Below are 27,510 nucleotides of genomic sequence, written 5' to 3' on the forward strand. Positions count from 1 at the left end.
AGTTCCATGGGATTGCTTTGCAATCGAACAAATCACCAAGGCAAAAGGAGATCGGATTGGGACCTCTTGGCGGCGGTGATTTGGGATGACGAGCATCGAGTGGTAGGAGCACGGCTTGGTATAGTCGTCGTGCAGGTGCCGGCGAAGTTCATCGGGCCGGCTCCGGTCAAAGGAGGCGGCAGCGGCACGCACAGGAACATCACACAATATAGAACGAGCAGAAGTTGTCTGGAACTCGTGCAATGAGTCATAGCCAGTCATGTACAGGAGCAAATCAAAAGTGCATTGGTTAAATTAATTGCATGTATATGCAAGGTATCAATTAATATGATGCAGGAGCTTGTTGGCTTGGTAATCTTACGGTGGCTATGATGGGAAGGATGCATGAGACGTACAGATAAAAGAAGTTTTGCATGGTGTGCAGGGCTACGGACTCATCTACAGCCGACAGAGCGGCACTAGTGCATTAGCACTCGGATTAGTGCATGTCGCAGGCGTGGTGGGCAGACGTGGTGGTGTAGGGCGCTAAGATCAGAAGTGGGCCAAGAGAAGAGGCTGATGGTGCGGATAGATGTTGGAGCAAGATGAACACGGAGACTTGTAGGAGGGACTCCGAAGCCGAGTCCATGATTTTTGCCAGCCGAGTCAGTGTCTGTGATGGATGCCGAGGCCGTGGAAAAGCAACAACACCTAGACATTAGCACTTCGGGGAGCCCTTCGATCAATTGTGGCCAAGATATCAGTGCAAAAGGTGCAGCTCGGGTGTAGGTGTGTGACAACAAGCGTGCGTGAAGAACGTCCCGGGCAACAGCGGGTGAAAATCGTTTGGCAGTATAGGATATATCCAGAATCTGCAGGGTTTGCATGATGGGGATATATAGAATCTGCGTCACGGAAGGAGAAGAGCAAGTGCTATGGTGGTAATTTCTTCGAATGATTCAAAGCAACGGTGATTTTCTCAAATTATCGGGAATTCAGTCTACGGATGCGGAAAAGCGTGGATGTTGGATTTATTAGCTCAGTTCATAAGACGACAAGGAAGAAAGGGTTTTCTCCATGTCTGGTGAGTTTGATTTATCTATTTGGTTATGACATCGGTTATCTAGCCATGGATTAGATCAAGTCATACTTAAAACGGTAGATGGAGGTGAACATGGTCTTCGGTAAGTCTATGATGTGACAGCTAGGAAGAATTCAATTAGCTTGGCAAGATGACTATGGCGATATGAGAGAAGGTGGAGCACTGTTGCAGGTGGAGTCAGAAGGAAGAAATTACAGGGATAGTGGAGTCTCTTGTTACGGTGAGCCTGGTGGAGGCTTGTCAGGGCGGCTCGGCGTGAGCGGCGAAAAAGGATTAACTCAAGTCCTGGTACATTGAAATTCGAGCAAGTAACGAATTCGGATTAGCGTGGCATATTCTCCAAGGTGGAGTTTGTTAGAGTTTGTGTCGAATATGTGTACGTAGTCGGTTAGAGTTTAGGACTTGGAGTTGTATTAGGTGTAGGACTAGAGTATGAGTCGGACTCTATCCTAGAATCTCTCATTAAATAGAGGGGCGTGCCTGTTGTAACCGCATGGCAACATAGCATAGCGAGAGGGAGCGGCTGCCGGCGGCGACCGGTCGTGAGTCGTTGTCACTCTGATACGCTGTAATATGCTAGATCGGGGAGGAGCGCCCGTAATTAGTGCCCCGGAGATGTAGGCCTCGGCTGAACTCCGTTATCAAATATCGTGCCTTAGTGTCGTCATCGTGTTTGGATCTCCTACGGTGTTTTCTTCCGCGTTTAGCTGCCGATATCAATTTCGGGGCTGGTTTTATAACATTGGTTGCCTCTATACATCGGATATGTATACAGAGGAGTAACAATCCTTGCTGTACCTGCATTAATAGAGCGGCACAGTTCTATTACCCGCAACACATGCAGCATCGTCGTATGCATCAGGAATATATAGCTTGTTCACGCCTGCAGGATGGGCTTTTTATGCTTTAGCAACATGGATTTCTCACGCGGAGGCGCCACAATAGCTTCACCTGACTACTGAGTGGGTACTGCGACAAGTAGGCGAGATAGATGCACGTACAGAGGTGACGAGTCACCCGACCAACTGCAAGCACCACATGCACAAATTTAGTCTGAAAGGAGGAAGTACTGGAGTCTTCACAAAGCAATGCCGTTACTCTGCTAAAACCTGGTAGATTTGATTAATTTTATCAACCCATGCATTTTTCATACGATGTTTGTATTGTGCATTTTTTTCACTAAAGCATTTTCAATGAATTTTTTCACTGATTCACCCAAAATAGATTTTATTATAAGTGATAGGAATAATACATATATAACTTAGATATCCATGGATATTTTTTTTAAAATATTTTCATGTTATATCTAGATGACATAGTATAATAAATGTTATTTTTATATAGGCATAATATAGAATACATATAAGCTATCAAGATATCTTTTAGAATTGCAAAATCTAAATCGTGCGCGCTCTAGTTTCGTCTTATAGCGCGACGCGTCTACCAGCCATCCATCCGTGCGAGTCAACAAGTAATGTGCACACTATTTTGTCTTTATCCAGCGACGGATGCATTTAAGGTTGACATTAAGTACTGTCACGGCGTGCGCCCTTTCACCTGCTACGTATTGAGGCCACCACCAACCAACAAGATTAGTTATACTAGTCTATCTTACTTATAGAACTTTTGATGATTTATATCTTTTAAACCACACATTACTTTTAAAATTCGTTTGAACCATCCTACTACATTCAAAATATCGAATATATTCAAATATTTAAAAGTAATTTACTTAAAATTTAGAAGTAACTTAGTTATGCAATAGAAGTAACTCTCCATATTAATAGAACTAATTACGTAGCAGGTCAGTTGTAATAAGTAACTATGTGAAGTAAATTCACAAGTAAAATGTACGAAGATTTTTAAGTAAATACAAATATTTTCTTTATTTGAAGTAACCACTATATTTTTTTTTCAAAAAATGTAATTTTGCATCATATGGAAGGTAACTCTTCAAGGTATTAGAAGTAATACATTGTTAGAGGGAAGAAATTATGAAAAACAGAAGTAACTCTTCATGATACTCTAGAAGCAACTAGACTGCTAGAGAGAAATAACTCAAAAAATAGAAGTAACTTTTCACGGTATTAGAAGTAACTCAAGTACCACTTGATGCTAGAGGGAAGTAACTAAAAAATAGAAGTAACTCTTCACATTATTAGAAGTAACTATACTACTAGAGAAAGGTAACTCTTCGCAGTATTAGAAGTAACTACGTTCTTAGAGGAGTTAAAAATAATGATAAAATTTATGTCGATTTGACAGTTTTATGGTACAATTTGTTTTGTTTATATGTCTTTTGCATTATTTGGCACATGTTTAAAGGATGTGGGATAATTTTGCATGATTCTAAATATAACTACTTATAATTACTTTTAGATTTGAATAAATTACTTCTTAGATATTTATGAAAGTAAATTCAATAAAGCCTGAAAGTAATTCACACAAATTATAAAAGTAACTTAACACAAAATAAAAGTAAGTTATCATGGTATTAAAATTAAAAGTAAATCAGTTGTGGTGGTAAAAACATGTGTCTATCTAGAAATTAAATTTAATCAACATAAATTATAGAACTAACTAAAAACAACAATAAAAGTAACATATTCACAATATTATGAGAATGTCTAAGAAGTAATCTAATCCAATCTAAAAGTAATTTATAGATACACAAAAGTAATTTACTACACATATTCTTCTTCCATCAAAATATAATTATGTGAGATCTTGTTATAAAAATTAAGTTGCAATGAACATAATGATACAATCTGATTGTATATTAGATTAGTAATTTAAGAGAAAATTTTATTTGAAGTTTAGGTGTTAGGAAGTAGGTGGGCTCTATGGCCAAGGCAACACATGAAATTGGTAGGTTGGAAAACTTCAAAAGCATGATCTGTTCATGAGCGGTATTATTTTTAGAGAGTGAAAGGTGCAGTGGTACTATTTTTTAGGGCCGTCTCTAGAAATTTGGGGCCCTAGGGTGAAATGCAAATGCCCTATAATTTAAAAAGTTATGTCTAATATAAATAAAACATATTTTCGCTCAATTATATAGATGTAATATGTGTTATAATGTACAATACAAGTAATTTTATTCAAACATTGTAATTTGATTTAATGGATCATTCAAATTATAAACTACAATCATGAACTCATGGTAACTTGATGCATATTATGAATTTACAATCCATCATATATGTACTTAATCACTGTCTAATATTACCGGTCCGAGGTCAAGCTGTCAAGAGTCGAGTCGAGGATGATGAGCGGACGAGGAGGGGGAAGGCAGGAGCCGAGGCGAGGCAGCTGTTTTGCCGTCACCGTTGCCGCTCGGAGCCTCGGAATCACAAGCAGCAAGTTGTGTCGCCGCCTCGCCAGTCACTGCGCGTGGAATTGGGATGGACGTCTCAGCAGTTGTCACGGCGCGGAATCAGAATCGCAGAGCAGCCAGCTAGCAGCAGGGCCAAGTTAGGCCATCGCACAGTCCAATAGTGCCCCACCCCTGGCAATCTAGCATGGCCTTGCTGATCGATCTGCCTAATTGGGCTATTGGCAGTTGCAAGCTATAGCTGGGCAATTGGAAGTGGGCCTTCATGTTTATATGGGAAAAAAATGGAGGCCCTATGCAATCGCTTATTTGGCACGTACCCATCGACATGCCTGCTATTTTTAGTAACAAGGTCGCTGATTAGGACAATTCAGCGCACACCATTTGATATAGTCTCCTCCTATTAGAATGTATGCTAATCAACAGAAGGCATCATTTACTCCTCTCTCTCTCTCTTATCTCCACTAGAAAAAATATCCGTGCGTTGCAACGGAAAGGTTATTTTAATCATATTTTTTTAGATAAGTTAATCATCTTATTATTATACGGTTTAGTTAAGGTGAAATTTACTGTGGGAATTCACTTGGATTTGTTTCTTTTACAAAATTATGAGCTGCAATTAGAAGTTTGATTATCTCAAGTAATTATCATGCATGTTTTTTAAAGAGATTTCTTATACGACTCTTTTTTATTTTCAAAAGTGAACGAACTTAAAAAACGACTCAAACACAGATCTGTATTTCCAAAAGCGAGTGATTTAAAAACCGACTCAAACACGAATGACGTACCAAAACACCAGCAAAAATATCTTTAATTTTTGTAAAAGTAAAGTGCATATGCGGTCCTTAAACTCGTAGGGTTGTGTCATCTAGGTCTCCAAAGTCTCAAAATACAGATTTAGGTCCCAGAACTTGTCAAAGTGTATCATTTAGGTCCCAAATCGACATAGCCCCTTTAGAATCCTACGCGGCGCTAATATGGCACACCACATGAACGTGACGTGTCATTTTCTCTTTTTTCTTCTTCTTTTCTTTTTCTTTTTCTTTTTTGTTTTCTTGTCATTCTTCGGTTTTTCTTTCCTTTCTTATGCTCGGGTCGCAGAGAAAGGAGAAGAAAGAAAAAAAAAAGAAGGAGAAGAAAAATAGAAGAACAGAAGAAAAAGGAAAAATGATAAAATTTTTAAATGGGTTCCGTTTGTCACGTCATGTCCGTGTGGCATGTCACATCAGCGCCACGTAGAAAGGGGCTGTGGTGAATTAGGACTTATATGACACATTATGACAAGTTCTAGGACTTAGATATACATTTTAAGAGTTTAGGGATCTAAATGACACACCATTATTAGTTTAAGGACTACCCGTGCACTTTACTCTTTTTATAATAGTAGAGATATACAATTAAAAGAATATGTTTGATATTTTTTCTAAATGATAACGTCACGCCATTGTTCATATCTAAAATAAGAAGATACAAAATCAGAAAAGAATACGATCGATCATGGCTTGGATTTGTTCTTGTAGTCGTATCGCTGCGCAAGGTAGACGAACACGGCCACCTCCAGAGCGGCGAGCGCGGCGAGCAACCAGTAGAAGTAGTCCAGGTGCGCGCGGTTGAGGTCGTCGGCGAACCAGCTCTCTCCGCCGCCGCTCCTCGCCGCCGTCGCCCAGTCGATCGCCGCCACGAGCGCGCCGCTCGCGTAGCTCCCGACGCCCATCACGCCCTGGGACACGGCGAGCCCCACGCTGTGGAGCTCGCCGGCCACCTGGTCGTAGAAGAACTCCTCCAGCCCGATCACGGCGAGCACCTCCGCGACGCCGACCAGCACGTGCTGCGGCACCAGCCACCACACCCCCATCGGCACCGTCGCGCCCGGCCGGTCGACCAGGCCGGCGTCGCGGGCCACGCGGAGCCGCCTCGCCTCGACGAGCGCCGCCACGGCCATGGCGAGGCAGGCCGTCGCCATGCCGGCGCCGATGCGCTGGAGCATTGTGATGCCGCCGCCGCCGCCGGTGAGGCGCCTCGCGAGCGGCACCACCATGCGGTCGTACACCGGCAGCACCGCGATGTAGGTGAAGCTGACGAGGCACTGCAGCCCCGCCGACGGCAAGACGAGGCCGCCGCCGCCGCCGACGCGCCGATCCATTGTGCTGCTCTGCTTGGTGAACAGGGTGGACACCTGCGAGACGACGACGGCGAACACTATGCTGCTCAGCCAGATCGGAAGCAGCTTCACAAGGAAGAATCCCCTACCGCCATCGCCATGGCCATCCACCACCACCACCACCTCCTCTTGTGGTTCTAGAAGCTGTTCGGCGGCATCCTTTCGGTTTCGGGAGAAGAAGAAGAAGAACCTCGCCGTCCACGCACGACGCGCCGCCGCGGCGCCGTCGATGGCAGGTCGCTCGGCGCGGCGGTACGTCCCCGTGCCGAGCAAGAAGACGGCGAGGTAGAGCACCAAGGTGGCCCAGCACGCGGCGAACCCGACGGTCCAGCCGACGTTCTCGTCGACGTAGCTGAGCAAGGTGGTGGAGATGACGTAGCCCCAGGATATGGAGAAGTGGTACCAGTTGAAGTATGAGCTCCGCGACGCAGGCCGCCGCGCGTCGCCGCCGCCGCCGCCATCGTCGTCACCCTCTCTCTCGAACTGGTCGGCGCCGAACGCCTCGGCGCACGGCGTGTGGAAGCCCTGCGCCAGAGCTAGCAGGTAGAGCGCGGCGTAGAAGACGACGACGACGGCGCCGCCGGCAGACGACGACGGCGGCGACGTGGCTCGCTGCGCCGCCATGGACGACGACGACGCCGTGAGCATCCCCAAGCTGAGCAGGTAGAGCGCGCTGGCGACGAGGACGGCGCGGTACCGGCCGAGGCCGGAGGAGTCGGCGGCGAGGCCGCCGGCGAGAGTGAGCACCAGCACCGTCCCGCCCCAGGCGTTCGCCGCGGTGGCCGCCGCCGCCGTGGACATGGCCATCGGGCCGGTGAGGTACAGTATCAGGTTGCCTTGCACGCCGAAGAACCCAATCCGCTCCAAGAACCCGATGACTGCGCCATGGCCATGCATGCACACGTCAGCAACAAATTAAGCCTGGCTGAGAGAGATGATGTCATCACTAAAGCCTGAGAAGCCGCCACTTACCGACGAGGAAGAAGGCAGCGCGCCAACCGCCGCGGCGGGCGTCGCCGTCGTCGGGGTCGGCGGCGGCGGCGCATGGCTCGGGACAACGTGCAAGGAAGCCGCCGGACTCCATGGATAATGGCGCAACGTGCAGCTGTGTCAAGATTATATTTTATCGTGCTAGCTGTGCACTGTGCAGCATGGGCTAGTACATTTCAAGGCCAGAATATCAGTATTAGGGCTGGTTAACAAAAAACATTACATCGTATCTTTAGATATATACCTGAAGCATTAAATATAGATTAAAAACAAAATCTAATTAACTAATTATACAGTTTACATGGAAATCGTGAGACAAATCTTTTGAGCATAATTAATCCATGATTAGCTATAAGTGCTGCACTAAATTAGGCTCAATAGATTCGTCTCGCGGTTTTCAGACGAGTTATGAAATTAGTTTTTTCATTCGTGTCTTACCTTCTGACATCCGGTCAAACGTCCGATGTGACACTCAAATATTTTCTTTTCGCGAACTAAGCCTTAGCAATGCTTCTTTTTCCTTTTTCCTTTTACAATATGTCTAGATCAGAATATCAATGATGCCTAGAGCCGAGTGAATAAGACATAAAGAAATAGTTAATATATGTCACTGTATTTAGCTATCAGTACTGACAAGTACTACCACCACCTAATATCTGGAGTGGCTGTCTTTTTACTGAAATTAGTTGGGCCCGCCACCAATCTTCTAAGGCTCTACTCCTTCCGTCCTAAAATATAAGGAGTTTCGGTTGAATGGAGTATATTTTACTACTATAAATCTAGACTGTCTGTAGGGATGGCAACAGGGCAGGGCGGGGCCGGGTTGGGCTGGAACGGCCCCGCTCCCGACCCCCGACTTCACCCCCCGCCCCCGCCCCCGGTCCCGACTGGAGATACGGGGCTAAATCTAGCCCCGTCCCCGACCCCTCCAGGGCCCCGCACCCCGACCGGGGCCCGCATTGAATAAAATCTCCATCCCATCAGCATAAGAAATACAAGACAACTATCAATTCGGCAAGAACAAAAATGGTACAAAATTCACACACCATCAAAAATAGCATAATTGTACATAATTGACTCTCTGAACGGCGGCCGCGCTGCACAGGCCGCGCCTGTGCGCCGTGCGGCTCGCCGGCCGCCGTGCCTGTCCCCTCGCGGCTCGCCGACCACAGCGCCTGCGCGTTGCGCCGACCGCCGCGCCCTGCGCACCGCCCGTGCGACGTGCATCGTCGGCACTCGGTAGACCGGAGGGAGAGCGGGAGAGGGTAACCGGAGAGGGGAGAGGAGGGGAGGAAAGAGGAGGGGAGCTGGGGATGGGAGAGGCTGAGAGGGCGACCGCCGCGCCCTGGCGACCTGCATTGTGAAGCGCCGCCGCCGCCGTCTATGTGTGAGACGGGAGGGGAGATGGGGTTGGGGAGAGACTGGAGAGAGAGCTAGGGTTTTATTTATATATGTCACTATTTTGTTGTATTGGGTTCTATTGGGCCTTTTATGCGCTACATTTTAAGAGTTTAATATACATCTCCCGGGGCCCGCGGGTGAAATGTCTCTCCCATCCCCTCCCCGCCCAAATACAGGGCCCGGCCCCAACTTCCCCGCGGGTCACAAATTGAACCCTCCCCCGTAGGGGCGGGTCCCCGTAGGGGACCCGGCCCCGTGGGGGAAATTGCCATCCCTAACTGTCTGTCTGTCTAGATACATAGGACTAGGATCTAGACGGACCGAGTATTTGATAAGGCTTCAACTTCTAAATTTTTCTTCAGGATTTATGTCTAGAGTGAAGTTGTGTAGCATAAACTCAGCTCCAGCTCTCTAGTTCATTTTCTAGAGTACTCCAGCCTATTTCACTCCCTTTTTTACGGAGCTGAAACCGTTTGGTTGTGCTTCATTGGAGCTGAGACCGTACCCTCACTTTATTAAACTAGGAAATGAATTTTAAACTCCCAATGGGATATTGTTAAATATTTTTTTAAATGTTAGCAGGATAGAAAAATATGTGATATATTATTCAAACATACAAGTTAAATTTGACTTCTACATATTACAGTAAATAAATAACACATTAAAGTATAGCTTAGTCAAATTTGTCTTACAGTTAAATTTAAATTTACATATCGTAGTGATTTATAAGATATTAATGTAAATTGTTTTATTATTATTTGGATGATATATAAACAATGAATGATGTGGTCTGAAAAGTTTAGAATCATCCCGTATAATTGACACGTGACTGACATATCCCATCTGTTTTCTGATCATTTCATTTACTGTTCACTGTTCAATAATTATAACCAAACCAAACCGACCATGAATAGTTGCATAGATATAATTTAAATCAAAAACTCAACCAAAGGACCGTAAAAACTCACACCATCTCTCCACAAGGCAAATTTAAAAAGTTGTGCTCCCGGTGACACGATCGAGAGCGTGGTGAGCAGCGGACGATCGATTACTTCTCTTTCACATACTAGATACTTCCTCCATTTTACAATATAAATCATTTTAATATTTTCTACATTTATATTGATATTAATGAATCTAGATATCCGTATATCTATGTAGATTCATTAACATCGATGTTATATTATAAAACGGAGGAAGTAAATGAAAAAAAATTCTCACGATTTATTAAATATAATTGGTAAAGATTGTTCTATAATAAACACGCTCAATGATTTGAGATGAGCTCTTCGACCTGTATCACAAGAGATCACGAACAGAATAAGGGTGTGTTTGAGAAGGAGGGGATTAAGGAGATTGGGAAGATACGCAAAACGAGATAAGCCATTAGCACATAATTAATTAAGTATTAACTATTTTAAACTTTAAAAATAGATTAATATGATTTTTTAAAGCAACTTTCCTACATAAATTTTTTAAAAAAATATACCGTTTAGTAGTTTGAGAAGCGTGCGTGTGAAAAACGAAATAATCTTTCTCTCTTTCTCCTGCACTCCAACGCAGCCTAGCAGCCTAAAAGTAGTAACACGTGGTTTCGGGAATACATATACTAGTATATCACGTCACTGCTCACTCTCTGTCATTACTGCTTGATGTTAGAGGATACGAACCCGCACAAAAGATACGGGGACACGACGAACTCAAACCTGACATATCCTATTAATAATTAATTATGAATTAATATCGCCTGAGGGCAACTCATTACCCACTCGACAAAATCGAAAAGCACAAAACGAACTGTGAACTAATTTATTAGGTAAGGGCTAGACCAATTATGCAAGTCATATCAATTCCAACCACCGATCGACATGCAACACATCAAAAAATAATAAACCAGTATATATACGGCTCTAATGCTACTAATTGCCTTGACTAATTAAGCACCTCACAAAAAAATAATAATAAACAGATGCGGCTTCTTTGCTATAATTTCCGCACTAACGATCTTTGCTAATCATACATATTTTTAAAATATGGATGATATGATCTTAAATTGTTTAGTTAATTACAAATAGAATAACAACGGAAACAAAAAAAAAATCACATGTTGTTGCCTTAAGTTTATGGGTCCATGGAATTTTTTATTTTTATACATATATATGAGGTTTGTATGTATACGTACCGAATTTTTTTTTTAAAATTACACAGTACAACGTAGACACTCACAGCACACGCACACTCACCTCATATGAACGCACGCGCGTAAACCCTACCCCTATGAGCATCTTTGAATACTGGGCCAGCAAATCCTTAAGATTGACGAAGTCACCACAGGCGCCTCGTTGTCGACGGATAAATCCTAGAAAATTCGCTTTGTACGCATACATATAAATCTTTTTTACATTTAAAGTTTATACATACTTTTATAAAGTTTATACATATGCAAAGATTTTTATAAGTGTATATACAAAGTTTATATTGTATATTAATGTAAAGTTCAAATCACCCTCTACATTATGCAGTAGTACAATTTACCCCTTCGTAGCCCAGTCGTCTTCATCGGCGCCGTCGCGCTCTGGCTATGCTAGTACGTAGTAGGGGCAGATTTATAGTAAAAGGGCTCTAGCTATGCTAGTACGTAGTAGGGGTGGATCTATAGTAAAAGGGCCGGTGTCAAGCAATACCGACGACTTTATGTTAGAGTTCGTAGCTCGGCCCACCAACCGTGGACCACCCAGATCACATTGGACCTGCTCCACCCCAGATCCAACCGGAGCCACAACTTTAGGTCCTGGACCTCCACACCCAACAGACTAGTCTCTTGGGTGAGGATTGCTCCCACCTTTTAAGTCATACTCCCCATCATCAATTACCGATCACTGGTGGAGAAACCATCTTTGGTCGGTCGGCCGAAATCCACAATAGTCTCGGTTCCACTAAAAACCGGTTCAAAAGATGATCTTTAGTCCCGGTTCAAAAGGTTAGAGCTACTTTTTAATCTTTAGTCCCGGTTGGTAACATCAACCGGGACTAAAGATCATTTTTAGTCCCGGTTTAAAAGACGGCAAGTAGTGTCAGACCACTCCTTTATCTTTAGTTACGGTTGGTGACACCAACCGGGAGGTGTGTGTAAATAAAATAACTTATTAATAAAATAAGATAAAATAAAATAACTTATAAAACAAAATAAGTTATTAACTTATTTTACACCAACCTAACACCAATCGACATGCACCGTGCGAGATCGAGAGGACCAAGGCGCACGGGAGGATCAGTTAATAAGTTATGACATTTATCTCCTCCTCTCCTCACTCACCCCATCTCTTCCTCTTCCTCCTCCCATCTCTTCCTCTTCCTCTTTCTCCTCCCATCTCTTCCTCTACCTCCTCTGGATCCGCCTCCTTCCCTCTCCTCCCCACTTCTCAACCTCCTCTGGATCCGCCCCCTCCCGTCTCCTCCCCACTTCTCAGGCGGCGGCGGCCGGGCGGCCGCGGAGGCGGCCTCGCGCGGCCAGGAAGCGCGGAGGCGGCCTCGCGCGGCCAGGAAGCGCGGAGGCGCCCTCACGCGGCAGCCAGGTGGCGACGGAGGTGGCCTTGGCTGGGCGGCGAGGCACAGCGTGCGGCGGGCGGTGGGGCAGCGCGCGGCGCAGGCGGCGGGGCTGCGCACGGAGCAGCAGCGCGCCGGCTCTCCTTTCTTTTTTTTTTAATTTGTGATTGAGAGATGTATAATTTCTTTTTTAGAATTTGTGATTCATTGCATGGATCTGAGATGTATAATCGATCTGTGATGCATTTAATTTGTGTGTAATTTTTTTAAGATTTGTGATGTATTTGATTTGTGTGTAAGTAACTTAGGATTTGTATTTGTGATGTGAATGATTTGTGGTGTTACTTTGAATTTGGAGATTTGGGGTTTGATTTAGGTATATGCATGACACTAGATTTGGGGATTTGTTGTTTGATCTGGGTATATACATCCCACTTGAAAGAAAATAAAAAGAAAATGGATCAACCGGGACTGCCCCTATCCTCTCTTTAGTCCCGGTTGGTAGCATTAACCGGGACTAAAGATCCCTCTCTTTATATCGATCTTTACTCCTGGTTATTTCACCCGGGACTAAAGATAGCGATCTTTAGTCCCGGATTCGTAGTCCTAGTTTTCCACCAGTGGATGTGGGACTAAACCTAACACTTTTGGCAAAACCTATAATGAAACTCTTTATCCATATGTTATAACACCATAATCTAAGCATAATTAACATATTAAGATATGACACCAACGAATCGATTTTCTGGATCCGCCACTGTCACGTAGCATTGCAACGAGCTTTACCAATGAAGAAGAAGAAGATTTATGATGATGACTAGCATGCATGCAAGTAGTTGATTTAATTAGCTGCTATGTCCGTCTTGTGCTTTTTTCTTCACGACGACTGTCTCTGTCCGAATCCGTCTCGTGCATGCTCCCCGTGTGGTTGAGGCATGCGACGCCGGAGACGCCATCGTGGCCAGCCATCGCCTGGGGATTACCTCCTTGTCGGCTATATATCGCGTAGTCACCGCTGCCTCGTCTTCCCATCCTGGGTTCCTGTGGCAGCTGTGGCTTGCAAATTACTCCCTCCGTTTCTAAATATTTTACACCATTGATTTTTTAGCACATGTTTAACCGTTCGTCTTGTTCAAAAACTTTTGTGAAATATATAAAACTATATGTATCCATATAAGTATATTTAACAATGAATCAAATGATAGGAAAAAAATTAATAATTACTTAATTTTTTTTAAATAAGACGAATAGTTAAACATATTTAAAAAATTCAATAGCGTTAAATATTTAGAAACGGAAAGAGCAACGGTCAGATATCTAGCCTCCTCTGTCCCGGCATAGAGAGAGGTGGCAGCTACCTCGCCGCCGCAACGGGAGCACTGCCTTCGTTATTGCTGAAGCCCTGGTGAGGTGGAATCATCCTGCTCCTCTAGCTTCTACTCCCGCCCGCACTCGCGGGCCCAATTATCGTCCGTTGAGGCTGAGGATAAACACGCATCACTGACAATTGGGCCCCACCGATTTTCTATTTGTATTTACTGACTAGATTGGAACGTGTACATGTAGGTCGAAAACCACTCTGGAATGAGTTAGGAGATAATTCGTTTAGAGTTAAGAGTTCAGAGTGTAAAATATCGGTATTTTAATTAGTTTAGGGGGTAAATCGTACAACATAAGTTTAGAGAGGCAACTTGAACTTTCACCTTCTTTATATAATATATGTATAAATTTTATATATACACACCTACGTATAGGGCAGAAAGATGACCGTGCACTCGCTTGTGGTGCCACGCTAGGGAGGGGGACGATAGGTGGGTCCCAACATGGGAGTGAGGCTTGATCGGGTTCGAAGGGTAGTATCATACTTTCATAACTGTTTCACTCTTAAATTTATGTGGATATAATAAAATAATATTACGGGTGTCTAGTAAATAATTGCCACTTTTTTTGCAGTGCCCTATCACATAAACGTGTTCTTGCGGTGTCCCCTAGATAGTTACATTTTTTTTATATCATGTAGCAAATTTTGCACATATTAGTTTGAGCTATTGACTTAGAAGAAAGATTTATTGGTTGAAATCGATGGTTAGATTTGTTTCGTCAAAATTTATAGTAGTTTTTTCTAGTTTATTAGAGGGACTCTCGCCCAGCATGACCCTGTCGACTCCTGATCCAGATCAATACACAGGACATTATACAACAAGAGATATTTGCCAGTAATTAGACTTGCATACTTGAATGTTAATTATTATCACGTACTGCATTGTTAAAATCAACATCAATTCAGCGCATGCAAAGCACATTCCCAAATGCCGTAAACACGCAAGAAGCCATGAACACGCACGCGTGGCGTTGCATCCATTAATTTCTCCGAGAAATGAAATGCACGCCAGTAGTTGCGAGATACAGTAGCTACATCATCAACTTATTTGGTGGAAATGGAGATCGAGCAGTGAACTCGATCGATCGATCAGTGGCTCCCCGGGGGACGGTAGATCGGAGTCGGCGATGGCGTGCCGTACGCCGGCGAGACAGGGGGCCAGAAAGGCGACGGCGATCCGTATCCCGGCGCCGTGGGAGGTGGGCATGCCGTCGCCGGCGTTCCGTATTCCGGCGTGGATGGTGGGCACTCCGGCGCCGGCGTTCCGTATGCCGGCGTGGGAGGAGGGTATTCCGGCTCCGGCTGGCCGCATTCCGGTGCCGGCGTGGGAGGAGGAGGGCACTCCGGCGCTGGCTGGCCGTAACCCGGGTCGGCAGGGGGGCATTCCGGCGCCGGCTGGCCGTATCCCGGCGGCGTGCTGGGAGGGGAGCATGAGCATCCCGGCGCCGGCGTGCCGTACACCGGCGAGGGAGGCGGCTGGTACTCCGGCATGGGCTTCCTGTGGAACATGCGATGGCGCCTGTGGCAGGGGAAGCAGATGGCCACCGACGAGCACTCCGGCGAGGACGACGTCGACGACGGGAGGTGCGTCTTGCCGGCGACGGCGACGAAGGTGCCCGTCTCGCCCTCCGACGACAGCGGCTCGATCTTGGACGGCTCCTGGCCGGGGCACGGCGCGTCGGTCGCCGCGCTGTGCAGCTGCGCGACGCAGTCGGCGCCGCGGAGGTCGGCGGCGAGCGGCACGGCGAACGCGCCCGCGCCGTCGAGCTCGCCGACGGCCTTGCTCTCGTACTCCTCGCTGCTGCCGTTCTTGCACTTGATCGCCACCTTAAGTCCTGTCAACAAAATGAACAAAAATAAACACAACATTTTTGTGCATTCAATAGTTGCTTTGATTGGTGATCATGCAAATGCACAGTTAGATGACACAGTTTCTTTTAATCAAAGCGAATCGGTTACAGTGACTGATCCAAGAATTTTCTTGAGCCTAGGTAAAGCATATTCCTATGGCCTGCTAGTAAGTTTTTGGCCCAAGCAATATCATCTATGATAACAGGCCCACACATGTCAATAGGTGTCTGTTACAACATCTGTCGTTATGGTAGAGAATGTGCGTACTTTTAGATCTAAACATAACAATGTTTATATAATCAACTCGATGGTTATTTTGTACCCAAATATCGCGTATATTCTACTTTTAATTTATGAGAGGTGTCAATTGTAATCTTTGTCAAATACCACTGTCCCATCATCAAGAGTGTACTCCGTATATACTCCAGTTGCTTGCATTCGTACTTACCCTTGAAAGCGGTCTCGGCGTCCATGTTCTTCCTGCCGCAGCCGGCGCACTTGGCCGCGCCGACGACGACCGACGCCGTCGCCGTCGTCTCACCGGCGGCCGCCGCCGCCATCAGTATCATCAGCGCCGCGCCATGGAGGAGCAGCCAGCTTGCTCCCATGGCGAAGCTACAGTGTGTGTGGCTCTCAATAGTAGTTGCACTGTTTGCAGGTGAAGAGCAAGGGCGTCCAATGAACTGCTTATATAGGCGATCATTGCATATATAATTGCATTACTGGATGTTAATAATTCAGCACTGATTATTTATTTTATCTATTTATTTACAGCTCGATCGATATGATGATCCATGGAGTTAAGATGTGCCACGAAAAGAGTTAATGTCAAACGTACGTATAGCGTAGGAGTGCTACAGTAAGCTACATTTTGTTTAGTTAATTTACCAGCGAATTAAATCTCACTGGCAGTGATGAAATGGTAGATAGTATAGAGTATAGAGTATAAATATACGTATGCATACTAGTAGTATGTACTTTGGCTATGTATAATTAAATGCCAGCTCAATTCAATATGTTGTCGCCGTTGTCATGATCTCTTATATCGTGAGCTACGCTTCTATGTAATAAGTAGAACTCTAGTTCTAGTTTGTGTTCATCTCAGTTTCGGGAGAAAATCCAGCAGTACCCTCTATACATGTAATCTCGGGCAAAATCTCATCGGGAGAAATTCAAATTGTTAAAAAATATTTCCCGAAATTGAAGCAGTTCAAAAGAGCTTTAATAGTTCCAAGAAATTTTAGTTGTCACTACATTGTTGATTATAAGCTGTAACGGTTTACCAACAAACAAAAATAATTTATAAATAAAACTTATATATATATATATATATATATATATATATATATATATATATATATATATATATATATATATATATATATATATATATATATACATTCTTAGCTGTTTAAATACAAATGTTGTAAAATAAACTACCGTTAACCCAAAAATCTGTCCCAAAATTAAATTTTGAAGTTTAAACTTTGGTTTATAAGCTAAAGGGTGAAGAATAGGAGTGCTTTTTTTTTTTTCCTTGGACCAGAAAAATCTCAAGAGGGCCCGAGATAGCAAGATCCTGCAGAGAATCTTGCATGACCACACATAGGAGAGTAGAGGATGTAGTTATGTTGGATGCATGATCAAAGCACATGCAACGATGATCGACGACGTCGTGGGGTTGACTGTCATCTTCAATATGTTCATGTGTGTGCATTCAACCAAGTTGGTGTAAATGTACGCATTGTACAGTCTTGATCTCCAATAATACAGATCTACGGCTGTGTTTAGTTCAGCGCAAAGTTTGGATTTTGATTGAAATTGGAGATGATGTGACTGAAAAGTTATGTGTGTATGACAGGTTGATGTGATGGAAAAGGACTGAAGTTTGGATCCAAACTTTAGATCTAAACACAGCCTACATTTATTTAAACCCTTCTAATCCATAATTCCCTTTAAGCTTCAGGTCCAGAAGTACATGTTCCCAAAGGGAAAAAGATTGAATTTAAGTACGACCGATACCTATAAGATTGAATTGAAGTACTATGCCTATATTAATAACTATTCCTAGTAGGTAAAACGTACTAGCCTTAATTAATTAGACAATGTCGTCTCAAATGAAACCACAGTTCAAATTAAAGAATGACCAATCTTCATACAGTGATAATAATCAAGGCTCAAAGCCAACTCAACCTTTAGAAAAGAAAACTCCTTTTTTGCAATTTAAAGAACTTCCAAATAAACTTTTGTGAGGCAAGGAAGTTTATATTAAGAATCATATCAAAATGTTTCCTTTGATTATTGCTAGATCATAAACTTTAGGAAATCACAACATTAGTATGTCCCGACCTTGCACATTCTATAAAGCATCCCAACAACAAAAAAAACCCCACCAATTCAACCATCATCCAGCAAATCATTGTTTAAAAACATTCTGGCATTTTAAATGTATGTAAACTACAACGAGCAAAGAGTTTCCTTAAAACATCCCAACAATAAAACCCCACCAGTTCAACCATCATCCAGGAAATCATTGTTTAAAATATTCTCACATTTTAAATGTATGTAAGCTCAAACGAGCAAAGGATTTCCTTCACAGCTATGCCCGGAAGACATCAATTTCACGTCTTAATAATAGGAAATAAGGATGGGATCATTGATCATCCTGCACTTCCCTGTGGCCTCCTCTGGCACCTTACACTTCTCAACAATGATCCTCTGCAATCTGGAGCTGCCTCCAGCTAGGGCTGCCACGCCTGCTGGAGTTACCTGAGAGCAGCGGAACACCCCACACGCCTCCAGCTGCAAGCATCCTCTTGCAATATCTTCTAGGCCAACGTCGCTAATCGCATCACAGCGAAGCATCATGAGATGTTTCAATTTTCGGAATCCTTCACCAACCTTTGCTAGTGTGGTGTCACCAATTTTCTGAAGAACAGTGCAGGACCATGAGGGGAAAAATCAATGCTTTAATTGCTATGCATGAAGGTAGGAAAACAAACATGACGAATTCTATAAACAATTTCTGAAATTAACTAAGACTAGAGGTCATTTTAGAACAAGAAAATCAATATCTTCTATCTTATGATGTTGAGAGAGAGAGGGGAGACCTTGGTATCACTTATATTCAGATGGACTAGATCATGGCACTCTCTTATAATGGTAGTAAGCCCATAATCAGTAATTTGATTGCACCCACATATATCTAACTTCTCAAGGAAACGACATTGATCAACCGTAGCAAGCCCGGTATCATTTAACCTGTAAATGAAAGCCAAATGTTAGCAGATCTTTGTCATAATAGATAGAACAAAAGTTTTTATACTCAACAAAAAAAATGTTTAGAACAGAATGATGTCAGAATGCTTTGAAGAAAATGTTATAAAATGGAAAAATTAATGACATGCAACTCAACTGTATACCTTTCACTTTGAACTCAGGAAGTCAATTTAACTTTTGATTGGAACTATCATCTAGGAAAGGCTAACGAATTAAAGTTATCTTTGATTAGAACATGTAAAAAAGTGAATCATGGATTCAAGTACTTACCTCCCAAGACCATGGAGGGTCAACTCTCTAAGTTCTTTACAATTCTCACCTACAGATAGTAATGCTTCATCCCCGATCTGCAGAGTAAAACTTCAACTTAATATATACAAGCAAAGTTACAATGAAATAAAATAAAAACATTTTCTCATTCCGTATTCCGGTTTGGGAGCAGCCGAGCAGCAAACTCTGGTGTTGGCTTGCCACATGTTGGTCTTGGGATAAACATTAGCCTAATTGGCAAATATGAAAGACAACTGTAACCTGGCAAATGCCAGAGTTGACAAAGCAGGAGAACATTACCACATCGAATGAGGGAGAAGGGATGTGGTTAAGACTCAGGAAAAGATTCTACTCAGACATGTGCTAAATCCTCATCAACAAAGCCGTTATGAGACCATGATGACTCAGCATTCCTTCATCGCTCTTTGGATCTCTCCCTTCAACAGGAGGGGGGCTCAGGAAATACTTGTGCTTGTGGACAGAAAAGTTGCTACTTGCTACAAACTGCCAGGGAATGTGGAGTCGGCATGTGACAGTTTTGCCTCACCAAAGGGATTCTTTGATTCATCAGCAAGGATGATAAAAATCCTCGTCCATGAGATCGGTGGCATAGTCTATGACATCGAGGGCCCTACCCAGCAATGACTTTTGATGGTGGCTCCATGGACACAATGGCAGGGTCATCCCCACGACAATGGCAGGGTCTATTCTCACAACAGATGGTGCCAACAATCCAATACTGAGAAATTCAAAATTTCAAATAAAGGGAGACTGACTTCAGTTACTCCCTTGGAAATGTTGAGACTACAATGAAACTTTGTTACAGGAAATTTATGTAAAAAAAAGGACTTCAGGATCCTCCCCTTGGAGGTGTTTATGGCTTCCATATGTATAGCCTCTAAAGGGACAAATAGGCACCTTTCATCAACATGCATCTTTTGTTCAATGGGCATGTCTCTTGAGATTGAACCCGTATTCCACATGTACTGTATTATTATTTTGTATAATAATAACAACAAAAATAAGGATTTTTATTCTTATTATATACTTCCTCCGACCCAAAATGTAGCTACCTAGTATAGAATGGGACATTACCTAGTACTATGAATCTGTACAGGCTCTCCAGATTCGTAGTACTAGATAATGTCCCATCCTGTACTAGGTAGCTACATTTTGGGACGGAGGAAGTATTGATTAACAATGTAAATTATAATACTGGGACAAGTCGTTGATGATCACTATTCAGATAAATATAGTGATCGTACAAAAGCTGTGATATGCAGAATCACTATGTGAAGACACAAGGTGCTCTGCAAGATCACCCTAAGACAAACTATCATAGTGATCTGTATGACTTAGTGATAACGTATCATCATTCGTATGATCAAAACAAGTGACTGGAGAAAGCATGCATTATTCCTCGCTAGCCATGCCCATTTCCCTATACTGGTACAAATCCATCACCTTGAAGTGATTGGAGACAAAGTCTTGAACATTGCACCAAAAGAAAAGGAAAATTGGGCGGGGAGATGGAAGTAAAATTTTGGTGGTATTAAAATGTACCACAAACTTTTAGTGCTATAAATCTGAAGGTAAATTTTGATGGTATAGATCATTTTTTTCTTAAATGTAAAATCAATCTTCATAAATGTAGATTAATACAAACTAGAAATGTACCTGAGGACAAGAGATGATAGAAAGCTCCCTCAAGTTCTTGCAGCCTTGAGCTATGTGAGATATGGCCTCATCGCTTATTTTACAACAGTTGGCCAAACAGACAGACTTGAGAAGGAAGCAACATCGACCAAATCCGAGAAATGCATTATTGTCAATCCACAGACTGTTTAGAGTGAGCCCTAGAAGATTTCTGCGTTTAACATGTACAAACACAAAAGAAAAAAAATCAACAGTATATTGTGAAGTCTAGCTTGACAGTAGGACAAAGGCAAAAGTAATTGCTTAGAGTAGTAGCATGTATCGCCCAAAACCTATATAATTTAGAATGACAAAAGCAGCTGAGAACCCAGTTCTTCAAAATTTGCCCATAAGAAAATAACAGAGGCATAGTATTACGATATTATAAATTACTAATATATTCAAAAAGAGTGAAGGTTCTAGTTTAGAGAATACGTGTCATGTGCATGCTATGGGAATTAGGCCTGATGTGCTAATCTCGTCACACCAAACCAGGTAAAAAAAATCGTTTTTAGACTACTCCGTTACTATCTAAGTTAAACAAGGTAAAATTACACTACTTCATAAAATTGTTTTTACTAAAAAACTGTCTGTTCCTTAACCATGATACTAATAAGTTTAGGTTTCGACAGCACTTCAATCATTATACCAGTATATTGCACACACTGACATTTGTTAGACATGTTGATAATTTGGGAAAGAGTGAATTTCACAAAACCACACACCTTTTGACACTTGGCGCTTAACTACATATATTTTGATATTGAAGTCTCACAAAACTATACTATTAACAAATGGGCCTACCTGTGAGATGACATGGATGTTTATCTATATATATTTAGGCCGCGAACGTGGCATTGTTGTTGTTCCACCTAGGATGAAGTTCCCAAGTCTGCATCCTAGGTGGAACAACCGCGCCATCTCGCGAATGGCCCATTTCGTTGATAGTGTGGTTTTGTGAAACTTTAATACCAAAATATATGTAGTTAAGTGCCAAATGTCAAAGTATGTGTAGTTTTCTGCAACTTGGACCATAAAATATGTAGTTATGTGAAATTTACTCATTGGGAAACATTTGTGGAACACTTAACAGGGGCAACAAGTCCAATACATGTCTGGGAATTGTTGATTTTGTTCCAACTTTTTATTTCTCTAATCATAGCTGGATTCAAGAGAATACGAACAATTGGACTAACATTAACCTTCCATTCTGAGCAAACATTTGATATGCAACTTAGATTACAGCTGTTGTACAAACATCAAAATAGCAAGTGGATTGAATAGGAAATGTTGAAACTTTCAGGCTTATTAATTATTTGTTACCGCATATTAGCACACCTTCAGTTTTCCTAATCTCCAATTTAATTTATCACAAAACAACGTGCATATTTTGTCAAAAGGAATACATTTAGTCCAAACCTCAACGGACTAGCAAATAATAAAAGAAATCCTGTTTATATATGTATAAATTGAAAAGTACAAGGTAGGAAGTATGTTAACAAAAACAAACTTTGTACCATGTCAAAATAAAAATTGCGTGAGTTGCAATATGTTAAGTAATCAAGAAGAAACATACATGCATCGCTGTCCAATATGCTCCAATGCAGCACTTTCCATAATATGGCACATGTTAATTTCCATGTGTTGTAGCATTTTACAGTTCTGGGAAACACGTTCAATACTTCTATCTGTGAATTTGACCGACGATTTGATAATTAGACTTTTCAGCTGCTTGCATCCATTTGCTATGGAAAAAAGGCTCCTGCAGTAGCAAATGATTAGCAGTTGAATAAAGCCCTAGGACATCGCTCCAAAGATAAGGGGCATTACTGAAAAGAACAACAGAAGTCAAAGAATGGTCAATGCTTGCAATAAGAGAAAAAGGGAACTGAAGTGAAAATAAGTAGCCATATATTCCTAGAAAATATACTACAACAAGGTAAGAAGTGCAAGCAGTAGGCAACTAGTCATTGATAAATATTTCACATGTACAACTTTCATCATTTACAGATCAGTAGATGCCAACCATTCAAATTTGCTATAAGGTTTTAAACCTCAGTAACCAGTACTCCTTGTTTGATTACCTTGTAGCAAAGCATACTTGAATCAGGCTTGTACTTAGCCTTATAAGCAGTATAATTACATTTTGGGTTTCTATATTGGCAAATCTAAAATTTGGTTTATGGTTTTTTGATATTTCATAGAGAATTACAGTTGAAAAACATAATAATTTTAAGCAACTATTTCACAATTTGCTTAACCTTTAAGAAATAGTATCTAAATCTAGAGAAACTTGTCACAAATAAAAGGAACACGCATATAAGGAAATAAACACAACTTAGAAAGAAACAAATTATTCTAGTCCCGTCTATGGTTCTTCCCAACTAACATTGCACTGTGGCGGGATAAACGGTGTCAAGTAACACAGTACTACTACAGCACAGTCATGCATTAGAAGATGCATACATAAAATGTCTTGACCAATATATCCACTTTGAATGGACCGTTTCAGGAGATTACTCTTAATATGCTGATTTTTAGAGAGAACTAACTTGCAAATATACATACCAATTAAAAAATTTAACAACATATTGTGTGCCATGTTCATGTAGGTATAAATCTTAAAGTAAGTGGACATGAGAAAACTATAGAAAAGAAACTTCGCATATAGCAGATTTCTTGATGTTTTGATGGGGATTGCTTGACTTTCCATATATAGGAAAGGATAAACTATAAATGATACAGTAGTTCACCAAAGTGGTTGTTGTTCTAAAGGTGTCTTACAAGTAAGATCCATGCGCTGATAGTTTGTTCAGCACAATTATAGGAGTAATTCCACTATTTCACAATATATGTTTTTTTCTCGAAAACACAAGAGAATTGAGTTTCATTTCATTAAGGGGAAGAAAATAAAAGAAAAATACAAAGTAGAAGAGACCAATGCCCTCCTACCGCAAAAAACACACCCACACCCCGGTCAACCCCGGCTATCTAGCTGCCTAGGTTTGCCGAACCACTAAAAAACTTTTGGCGGGCAGATGCTCCCACTAGACACCAAAGATTACCCTCATTCCCTACCACCTGCAAGACTGTCGCAGGTGGAAAAATTTTCAATAGCTACATCTTGATCTCCTCAATGGAGAAATACCTTCTTAAGCAATGCACAAATATTGTAGGTGGCTTCTACCTGCAAGATTACCCTCATTCCCTACCACCTGCCTTCCACCGTCCTTAATCAAAGTTTTTGAAAGTTAGGTGGCCGTATTATGAATTTATTAGGGGACAGCCATGGTTTCTTACTCTCTTACCAACTTTTTCTTAGATTTTGTGCTTCTAGCTGGCTTGTGCGAACTGTGGGCATTACAAATATTTTGAAACAGAAGGAACAATTGGATTGGTACTTATACTAGTAACCACCTTTATGCTGGTTGGACATTGAAAGTGTTCCAAAAACTCTCCAAAAAAGTGGATATTGGAGCATTTGCTGAACACATGTACGCCCGCAAAATTATGGGGACAAATGCTGTCAAACCAGGAAAAGTTACTTATGAAGTTTACTCTTTTTTTTGTCATAAATAATATCCACGATGATCATGAAAATTTGAAACCAAACAGGGCAAATATGCCCCACAAGTGATTTTTCCCATATTTTCAGTATATTATTCACAACCCAACTACAATAATATATACAATTACTCCTAAAAGTGAGAAATCTACAGGTGCATTATTGAACTTCTTTTTTTACTTTTTTTACAAAAAAGAAGTGCATATTTCTCTGAAAGTTTGGGAAGGTCCTAAAAAAAGGCATAAATTGCACCCTCAATTTATCAATTTCATATTTACGCTAATTTCATTTTTATGTAAAACATTTATTGATGTTAACCTTGTACCATTATCTTGGCCTAAGAATTCTAATCGCACAAAAAATTAACTTTCCTGTAGTCTGCTTTAAATATCCTATGGTGCCAAAGTTCTCAAGGTGCAGTACTTAGAGAAAACATAATTCTTTATTTACTACTTAACATGCAAACTTATACTCAGGTGGTTCACTACTGAAATTAAGAAAAGAGCATGTGTTCAAATCAATATAAAAAAATTATAAAACAATTGTTAACAAATGGTTCAGCATTTCTACTCTTCAATTCTATAAGCATCACAATGCAGTATCAGTATAAGCTATATCAAATTTCTAAGAGAAATGAGACACAGATACTTCCATCCCTGTAAAAATGCAACAGTAGATTTAATAATTGGACCTATTACCTGTCTGAGCACTTATTAAGGTTGTCAAGTGACAAATTTTCTAAAGCAGAGCAAGATGAACCAATAGCTTCTAAAGCTTCGTCACCGACACCAAGCCATACCATCGTTAAGGATTTCAAATATTGGCATCCTTTTGCAACAGAGATTATTCCTTTGTTTTCATTAACATGCTTGGACTCCACGGATAGGACTTCCAAGTTATGGCAGTAGGTTCCAATTGCATACAGGGATCTGTCTGTTATGCAACCATTGCAGAAAGAAATATCAAGAGAGACCAATGATTTACTACGTATCTTTACAAATTCAACCAGTCCTTCGTCCGTCAACTCTTGAACACCACACAGCTTTAATTCACTAAGATTGCATCCCTCTGCCAGAGTAATCAACCCATGGTTTTGAACATAGCCACCCTGTAAGAAATGTTGAAAAAATGAAACTCAGGGGAATACAACACTAAATATCAGCATGAAATGAAACCTCAATGCGAAGTTTACAACGTGAACTGCTGACTTGGACAATGATAAACCTCAAAAAGGAGACCATTACCACAACGGAACTCACTATTGCTACAATATGATCCTCAAGTTTCATTCGACAAAATAGTTAAAATAAAAGAGGCATCTATGATCACCATTCACCATAAGGAAGCATTAACTTCTTCATAGTTCCAAAGATTTGCCCGCATTGGAAATGAAAGCAGATCATGCTACGTGTGAAACAATATTGAATGCACGAAAGAAAACAGAACAAGTACAACTAACAAGAAATTACCGAAAGCGCTAACGATTGCAGATTCCGGCAACGATTTGCAATTCCCACCAGCCCCTTTTCAGAAATGTGCAAAAACCAGTTTAGAGTCAGCTTTTCAAGCCCTTTGCAACCCTCAATGAGATGAAGTAGCCCAGCATCAGTAAATGAGGTTGGGTTGACACCATCACTGCCATTTTCTTTTTGCGTATCTTCGCTTAGTGTGGAACACTGCATATGTTGCTCATCTAACTTGGGGTTTTCGTTATCCCAACCCTGTGCCTGTGACAAAAATAGTGCATTAGTGACTTGCAAAATTGATAGACAAACCACATCAAGAAAATAGTTTCCAGAGATCTAAATTATATGCAGCTCTGGCAAAATGCTAATTTCTCAGGGAGACCAAGAAAACAAAATCTTAACCACGGATTTAGTTGTTGAACCAATAAAACATCGGATCATTCATTCAATTCCACAGGGGAACACAAGAGATGCGAGAATTTCGCGCGATTCCCGAACTGCAGCCAGAGAAGGACTCACCCTGCTCCGCTCCGCGGCGGCGGCGGAGGCGCCGGCGGCGATGTAGAGGCCGTGGTCGAGGAAGACATCGGCGAGGCCCGGGAACCGGTCGGCGACGCAGCGGACGACGGCGTCGCCGTCGGGCCCGTCGACGGGGACCCTGGCGGCGCGGCGGGACGCGCGCTCGATGCCGCGCCAGCGGCGGCACACGAGCGCGCAGCTGTCGAGGTCGGCCTTGCCCCCCGCGGCGGCGACGCGGCGGAACACCTCCGCGAGCAGGTCGTCCGGGAGGGCGGCGTTGACGAGGCCGGAAGCGGAGGCCATCGCCCGAGGCGGCGGCGGCGGCGATCACCGGAGGTAGGGTTCCATGGAATCCCTAAGATTGGAATGAAATGGAATTGAAGCGGAAGGAAGAGGGGGGTTTTAGAGCCAAGCCTTTGCAACTGCCGTTACAACTTTGGGTTAATTAGACACATGCCATTACTAATTTGAAGGTTTGGAAAAATGCCATTACTATTTGACAAATTGTAAAGATGCCATTACAAATCCCACGATACTAGAAACATGCCACGTTCTACGCCTGATCCGCGATTGTACTCGTTTTTATGCGTACCGTATTTACGTATGGACCATAATGCCATTGTGTATGAGTATGTAGGGACCGAGTGGAATCAATTTGATCAAGTGCATTCACGGTGAACCGTAAACCTAACACTAGGCTTCTCCGGCGGCGGCGGGATTTGGAGGCAGCGTCGGCGGCGTCGGCGACGGCATCGGGCTTTGGCGGCGTCGGCGGCGGTGGCGGCAGTGTCGGCGTTGGCGGCGGGCTTTGGCGGCAATGGCGGGGAGAGGCAGCCCGTTTCGTTCGACGCGCTCGAGCGGTTGCAGCTTTCAGCGCACACAGGCCGCAGTGTCGTCAGCACCATGGTTGAGATGTGCTTGCGGCAAAGCCGCTGCAGTGAACAAATCCAACACCCCAAGGAATCTAGGGCGGC

The 27,510-nt window shown here is 42.5% G+C and overlaps 3 protein-coding genes across 3 annotated transcripts; all 3 read right to left on the bottom strand.

Annotated features, from left to right (window-relative positions):
- Positions 1-5,645: 5,645 nt before the first annotated feature.
- LOC127786225 (protein NRT1/ PTR FAMILY 5.10-like) lies at positions 5,646-7,745 on the bottom strand. The gene is made up of 2 exons (XM_052313566.1): positions 7,546-7,745; positions 5,646-7,451 (listed from the first exon to the last, which is right to left on the bottom strand). Exons 1-2 carry the CDS (start codon positions 7,655-7,657, stop codon positions 5,908-5,910), a joined length of 1,656 nt encoding a protein of 551 aa, XP_052169526.1. The 5' UTR covers positions 7,658-7,745; the 3' UTR covers positions 5,646-5,907.
- A 7,094-nt stretch (positions 7,746-14,839) lies between these two features.
- LOC127786218 (extensin-like) lies at positions 14,840-16,407 on the bottom strand. Its single transcript, XM_052313559.1, has 2 exons — positions 16,191-16,407; positions 14,840-15,726 (listed from the first exon to the last, which is right to left on the bottom strand). Exons 1-2 carry the CDS (start codon positions 16,348-16,350, stop codon positions 14,981-14,983), a joined length of 906 nt encoding a protein of 301 aa, XP_052169519.1. The 5' UTR covers positions 16,351-16,407; the 3' UTR covers positions 14,840-14,980.
- Positions 16,408-17,533: 1,126 nt separating this feature from the next.
- LOC127752754 (F-box/LRR-repeat protein 4-like) lies at positions 17,534-26,914 on the bottom strand. The gene is made up of 8 exons (XM_052278162.1): positions 26,537-26,914; positions 26,021-26,278; positions 25,250-25,659; positions 22,563-22,748; positions 20,969-21,158; positions 19,292-19,368; positions 18,853-19,003; positions 17,534-18,670 (listed from the first exon to the last, which is right to left on the bottom strand). Exons 1-8 carry the CDS (start codon positions 26,837-26,839, stop codon positions 18,371-18,373), a joined length of 1,875 nt encoding a protein of 624 aa, XP_052134122.1. The 5' UTR covers positions 26,840-26,914; the 3' UTR covers positions 17,534-18,370.
- Positions 26,915-27,510: the final 596 nt, after the last annotated feature.

The sequence above is a fragment of the Oryza glaberrima genome, chromosome 10, assembly GCF_000147395.1.
Source record: "Oryza glaberrima chromosome 10, OglaRS2, whole genome shotgun sequence".
In the NCBI taxonomy this organism is placed as follows: domain Eukaryota; kingdom Viridiplantae; phylum Streptophyta; class Magnoliopsida; order Poales; family Poaceae; genus Oryza; species Oryza glaberrima.